This window comes from Rhopilema esculentum, chromosome 8 (genome assembly GCF_057945365.1).
Source record: "Rhopilema esculentum isolate cy_ngs chromosome 8, ASM5794536v1, whole genome shotgun sequence".
In the NCBI taxonomy this organism is placed as follows: Eukaryota; Metazoa; Cnidaria; class Scyphozoa; order Rhizostomeae; family Rhizostomatidae; genus Rhopilema; species Rhopilema esculentum.
In genome coordinates this window covers 8,671,193-8,678,116 of record NC_142822.1, presented here as the reverse complement: position 1 = coordinate 8,678,116, position 6,924 = coordinate 8,671,193, and the positions used below count along the sequence as shown (strand labels likewise).

Sequence of the window (6,924 nt, the reverse complement as noted above, 5' to 3'; positions counted from 1 at the left end):
CTCAGTGTGTACATTACTGTCTGGACAGTTTTGAGCAGAAAAAAACGATATATTTGAAAAGTAAAATCTCCTCCATGTTGACATAATAAAATTAATTTTTATCAAATTATTTGATCTGCCTTAAAATACTAAAAATAGCTATATACAAAATGAGGCGTCTGTTATTGTTTAGTTATCAATTATACAGATAAATTTATGCAAGCAGGGCGCTGCTTTAAATAATCATTTGCGATCAAATAAATATCTAAGTGACATTTTTTTCTAGAACTACGAACTCAGAACTATGAAATTCACATCTAACAAAGCGTTTGACAGTCAGTTAATCTTGACAAACCATGCGCCGCCTTGTCCTGACTTACCTTCAAACGTTGTCGGTTGTTTGTTTTTATGAGCAACGTGGTTCCTACTGCAGAAGGTCTCAGCACGTGGCAGCAGGTTCAGCCTCAAGTTTGTATTTACAATGATTCAATTTACTCTCCTTATGTGTGCTTTTTCATACGCATCTTAAAAGGCAAGTTAGAATTATAATCTAGAAGTCGACTTGGATGGCCTTTCGAGACTTGAGCGCGTTTCTCTTGCCTGCAGCAACGACAGGGTCTCAAGCGTTGAGTATTTTGATGAGATAGTTGTCGATCTCCGCCAAGACTAGAAAACAATTCGAATTGGTTAAAATTATGATGTAACTTTCGTAAACAAAACAGTGGTGAATGTCAACAGTGGCAAACGGGTGGGTTCTTGGGCTTACGGCAAAAAATCTAAACAAGCCGCGTATGGATAACAAGGTCCTGGAAATGAATAGAGCCAGGCCCTCGGTCCACGTCCGATGTGCTCGACTGTTCTGTCCCCCCTGGTTTTAATGAATATTATGTTGGGAACAGGCACCCAACAGTTGCTGACGATGTAGGTGACTCAATGATTTTAATTATAAGTAGTGCTGTTAAGGACCTAAAACGAGAGTATTGCTTTCTACCGTATTGTAAGCTAATTAAAGGATCGGGTAAAAGCTTAGAAGTAATGGTAATAGGTTATAACTTTATGGTTATTCAAACTCGAAAGGCCGGCATAGAATATTCAGGGCCTGATTCCATTCCATGGGTATGGTGGGACCAGAAATACAAAATGGACCGGGTATACACACAAAGACGTACAAACAACCTGTCGTGCAAAGTCGCTTTGAATATATTTCGAGGACGTTTGCAAGTCGCTTTGAATATATTTTTAACATAAGCAACGAGTACCTTTTTTATTCCCCTGTTTTTGCGCAATGTCCATTACCGTTGTTTGGTATATGTTCTTCTTGGTCAGGTCAGCTCCATTTTCTAGAAAATAAACATCAACTTCATATTGGGTGTAAATGTCACTAACGGCATCAATTGCATTCATTTTCTTCCAATAACAGAATAGAAGCTGAATTGTCAGTTCTCCGACGAAGGCAGATTAAGACAATTATGTTTTTTATGTATTGAAACCTGCTTATATTGGAAATAATAGATCCTTTTGCGCAGGACTGTTTTTAAAGAGGGGGACAATCCCATATCTTTTATGAGTTGATGGGCAAAATCGCCAGCTTGTCGGTAAGATCACCAGTACTGTGGAAGAAGCGCATGTTGCAATTTGCAGACCACGACTTTTCATTTTATAATCACGAGCAAATCACGTAGGTTTTCCAGCCAAAAAAGGAATGCGCGTAGAACATACCAAGCAGAAGTTTAACAACGTGGTGATGATCATTAAAGGCTGCGTACATCAAGGGAGTGGCCTCTTCCTACGAAATAAAGAAGACAAGTATAAGACAGAGAATAAACAAGTAAATACGGAAGTTAATAGTTTTTTCAAGGCAAATGAAAATTCCTTCTTTATATTTCCAATAGCTATACCTAAATCCTATTCTTCCTTTCGACCCTATCTAGGTGTTGTGGCTCGATGTGGCCTTCCCTTCGCTGGAGTAATCGTTTATTCTTTTTTATATGTCAGGAATACAGCAGCCTCAGTGAATCTGAATATATATTGATAAGGTGACCCACAGACAATTCGTTCTCTTGTTTGGAAACTCGTTTCTTTTGAAGACGACCATATTTCTAAATCTGTTCCTGTCATTAAATACATCCTGTTTTTACCTATATTAAGTAGTTACAGAGTGGCCTACTTGAGCCGTGTAAATAAAACCGTAGAAAACATCCCATGCTAGCTTCGTGTGATGGAAGTTACACCTTCCTGTATGATTATTGGCAGCTATGCTACGTTATACCTTAGTTAAAAACATTACTTACAAAAGATACGAAATAAGAGCTATTAATTAAATTAAACTATAAAACCCTATTTACAATATTCAAAACCTATGGACAATAATGTTCAAAATTTACAACAAAAACGAAAGAAAACAGTTTCTAAATAGTTTTCTTGAAACTATACAGAGAGGCAGCCTGCTTTGACTCGGCAGACAGGCTATTCCTAAAATAATTTTCTTCATAAAAAACGACTAAAGCAGAGTAAGATCAGCTGAATTTCTCTGATGACTGAATTAGTGCTAATTGCGATGGGTTGAACCCCTTTGGCTTCAGTAATGCACCTTCTATCCAAGGGTGGTTTTCTTAGCAAACTCGATCTGTATCCAAGAGCGTCTTTATATTTGAGAAAATACGGTAACTGGCACTTCCCTATGACTTTACGTTGTCTATATTTACCAGCATTGACTATTGCGTTAGGAATTCCATCAGTAATCAATAATTTATGTTACAACATTTAACGGAGTGTGTTTCTTCGAGAAACTTGACCAAGACTTTATTGTAGATTCAAATGTAGATTTTATATCTATATGTAGCACTTTATTATTGATTTTACCGTGATTCTGCATACATGAAATTTCTAATTTCAAAACTTTGATGTTTAGCTAGAAACAATACCGTTCCTTGCGATGGTATATTGAAGGACATTTTTAGACAAACGAGGTAAACTAGGGCCTGATCCAAAAACTTTTCTAGGGACTTAGCCTCCGGCCCCTACTTCATTTGCCCAATACTAACTGATGGTATTGCTGCGAGTCTCAGATTCTGGACTTCTGTAATGAAGAAATAAATTTTCAGGACGAATGGAAGAAGAAAGCAAAATTAAGCAAATCGATGAAAATAGAATTACGCACAAAGTTGGTGGCGTCGACATCAGCACCGTATTTCAATAAATGTTTACAGGAGTCAATGTATCCCTTGCTGGCCGATACTGAAAGAGGAGAGTTTGATTCAAATGGCTTTCCGTTGATATCTGCCCCGAAGTGAACCAACCAGTCGATGACTTCAAGCTAAAATGAAAACCAGTCTTGAATCACAATACATAATTTTTGACTGAGAAAGTGGTTTGTATGATAGCATTGCTCGGTTGTAGAGTCCAGAAAGTTGTCAAATTTCCTCCGGCTATGAAAATCTTACCATAAAAACCTTTACTAAATATTTAATGAGTTTAAAATGGGGGTTGTGAGGAAATTGGGGTGCTCAACCAGACTTGATCCCCTGATCCACTCTCATGGCAACTCTGTTTTTCTAAACCATTTTTAATAATTTGTAGCTTGCTTTGTAGCTTTTATAGAAATTTTTAAGGCAGATTAAAATTCATTTTCTTATATCAATTAATAACAAAAGCGTGTTATGATTTCAATATATAATTGAAATTAGAATTTCAAGATATATTTTTTCAACCTCCTCAATTTTCCAAATTTTTTGGCTACCTTCTTCAATTCCCCTTTGTTTCTACTACCTTCCTCAGGCCAGTGGATGTGGGGCTGTGATGTTTTCCTGACTGTTCAGAAATCCAAGATATTTGGGACCTAAGAAAGTCTGTTGACTACATTGAACCAGAAGAAGTAGATGGTGTTAAAATCATCTGAGTACAAGATGACTTTGTTTAATTATGATCGCTTGTCAAGTTCTTCATATTATATTTGCTCTTATTCAACAGTTTATCTCATGTCTTTAACCCAGTCTATATGATGGTATTTAAGATAATGAGGTCAATAAATAACGGCACAGCAGGGAGGAGGGGGGCTGGGGGGACATCAATTTTGCATTTTGTCTAACTTCGATGTGAAAATGTTAGAGAGGGGTAATATTTGGCAGATGTAACCCCATGATTTTGAAACTAATTTTATGCAAACAGAAGTTATATTTTCTAGCAGTATAAAGGGTGTGGTGTAAAACGTTTTGCCATGTGAACACCCCCCCCCCTCAGAGCCTAGTTACTGGCATCGCCACTGAATAAGGTTGAGGGGATCCTCTTAAAAATGTGGCTTCTTTTTAAAGCCGGTTTTCCTCTGTAATATTCCTTTTGCAAAAATTCAAATATTCGAATATCATATTTGTTATGTCTCCAAATTACTTATAATGTAGGCCTTTTTTGTTACTTTTTTCCCATCAAGTGTGTAAAGGCTATGATGCAGCTTTAAACTTTGTGATGCTAGTCATCCGCAGCTTTCTTATTAAACCTATATTAATAGTTTAAGTTACCTATGCTTGATTAATGTGAAATTACAGTTGATTTTAGCACACATTTTGGAATCATACAAAAAGTGTATAAAAGTTTATGTCCGAACTTTTCAAAAATTGGTCAGAAAATTTTTTGCCTGAAATTGTTTTAACGAACATTTCCGTCAGAATGTTTTACACTTTAACGTAGTATTACAAGGTAGTAGCACTGCAATGAAATATCAATATAAAGGATCAAAATACAAAAGCATTCCTACCTGCCTATGATACGCCGCCCATGATAATGGGGTATTACCTGACTCATCAACAGCATTCACATCTGCACCTTAAATTAAGAATGAGGGAGCTTTATTACCATAGACTATTCTTTTGCCCTGAAATTCACTGATACTGTAAAAAATTCATGGAGTTCCGCATGGCAAAGATATACATCATACTTGCTAAAAATCTCCAGATTTAATCTTTAGTTTTCCAGTACAGTTCAATACACACTGAAAAATTTGCTGTAAATTTGTTGGTCTTCACTTCTCTTTGTAACATAGATTTGGCTTACTTTCTTTTTTCTGGTTTTGACAGCACCTACTAAACCTATCTTCACTTTGCCCAAATTTTATACCAAATTTTTTTAATGAAGTCAGTATATTCATTATACCTACCATTAGCTATCAGCAGTTTGATGTTTGCAATGTCGCCATTACCTGCATAGCAGTGTAGACTGGTATCTGGGGAAAAATGGTAAAATATCAACAATCTTGATTTTCAAAAATCGTGAATACAATCAAGAATCATTTAGGGCTAAAAGAACTCAAAGGACCACGGCGTCTTGTAATATATAAAATAAAGTTTTGGTGTCATATTAATTTGCTTAGATTAATTTTGTTTATAAAGTTGCAAAACAAACAAGCTGTTGAAATCTAATACAGTGCTGGCTGAAATTTTTGGTAAATTTTTGAAATCCCCTTTCTCCATTTCAGGGAGATTTTCAAGGGCTTTTTTATTGGTCAGTTGCTGTGTCAAGCTTTTAGCCAACACTGTCTTTAGAGAAGATGGTTAGTTTCACTCTTGATGTCTGGCATTTTCATGACTTCTGCTAACACAGAAACTGCACCTGCAGGTTTATTTGGCTCTTAGAAATAAACAAAAGGTTCTACACATGTCACAAATTACCAATGAAGGGTCACAGCAGTGTTGAACTAAGAGAGTACCTAGCACTCTAGCAGAAAAGATACCTCTTCTTAGGTTGGTTATAAAAGCCCAACACCTCATTCATTTCTGAAGACCTACCTGCTTTATTTCAATCCCATAAGTTAAATGATGAAAACATTAAGTTAAAACATTACTTTTAACCCCTCTCATATTTTTTCAGGACTTTAGTGTACAGGCTAAAGATTTAGTTAATAACATCCATCCTTATTGTTAAGGAGCTGATATTAAATGCTTCATTTTGCTTTGTTTTCTGTTACCAATATGACACAGATGAATAGTCATACCATTAGGTTTGCTTTCTTCAGCTTTGAGTGATTGCTTTCCTGGCAATGAGCTACTGGTGTTGTTATTTTTCTTACCTGTAAAACATTATTAAACCAAACTTTATAAATTTTTCTGTCATGTTATTTCATAAAAATACCACGGCTTCTAAAAAATCCATTAGAAATGGCCAACAATGACCAGCAATACAAAGACTCAAGCAAAAACTACTCTAGAAAAGAGCGATCAAGGGGCTTAGAGGAATGTTTCGGAAAATATCTTACGAGTGGGCATGTTTGAAGAGCCCTTACACCTTGTGCCAGACTGAAGCTTTGTTTCTTGCGCGGGCAATTTCACGCGCCTGACTGGCCTGAAATCACACACTTTTAAGAAATTTGTATTGTTAATAACGGCCAATATGCAAAAGTGCGCGGATGGAAAATCTGAGTGTGCGGGGCAATATATCACGGGTGCGCGACAAAGTTTCCAGTGGTACTTGGGTTTTTCGTGTGGTTCTTTCAAAGTCATATGTCAATGAAATAAACCTTTTAAATTTGCATAATATTTAGTACTTTTACAAAGTTTAAAGCAATTGGTAGTTATGACTTGACTGTTTTTAAAAGGAAAAAATAATGGACATATCATGACAGGAGGGAGAAGTCTCTACCAAAAAAAGTTAAGCATGTCGATAATAACCCCACTACATTGAAGTCGTAGTTCCATTTATTGTCTGTTACTGTTTGCTAGATATTATTTTCTGGTATTACTCCATTCAATATCTTTCCTGTTATCTCTTCTTTCTAATAACTACGAACATACTTGGAAGAGAACTGTTGAATAATGCAGCAACTTCAAGATCTGGTGAACTGTGTCCAGAATCAGTGGCCATTTTCACTGTCCTGTTCAACTGACCTCATACTGAAGCCGAGATCCAAACATTGAAGCCTTGCACGAGGTTGTCCTAATCGGGGATTCGTACTTTGCA

General features: G+C 36.3%; 1 protein-coding gene across 1 annotated transcript; it reads right to left on the bottom strand.

Annotated features, from left to right (window-relative positions):
* Window positions 1-66: 66 nt before the first annotated feature.
* Window positions 67-6,892, bottom strand: LOC135694385 (uncharacterized). Its single transcript, XM_065213097.2, has 8 exons — window positions 6,759-6,892; window positions 5,963-6,037; window positions 5,129-5,194; window positions 4,730-4,797; window positions 3,140-3,295; window positions 1,699-1,765; window positions 1,239-1,319; window positions 67-645 (listed from the first exon to the last, which is right to left on the bottom strand). The coding sequence occupies exons 1-8, from the start codon at window positions 6,826-6,828 to the stop codon at window positions 599-601; spliced, it is 630 nt and encodes a 209-aa protein (XP_065069169.1). The 5' UTR covers window positions 6,829-6,892; the 3' UTR covers window positions 67-598.
* Between the last annotated feature and the right edge of the window lie 32 nt (window positions 6,893-6,924).

Coding starts and splice junctions, on each gene's coding strand:
- LOC135694385 (XM_065213097.2), bottom strand. CDS start 6,828: ATGGCCACTGATTCTGGACACAGTTCACCAGATCTTGAAGTTGCTGCA. Junction 6,038..6,758: donor ATTCAACAGTTCTCTTCCAA/GTATGTTCGTAG, acceptor AATGTTTTACAG/GTAAGAAAAATAACAACACC. Junction 4,798..5,128: donor CAAACTGCTGATAGCTAATG/GTAGGTATAATG, acceptor TCTTAATTTAAG/GTGCAGATGTGAATGCTGTT.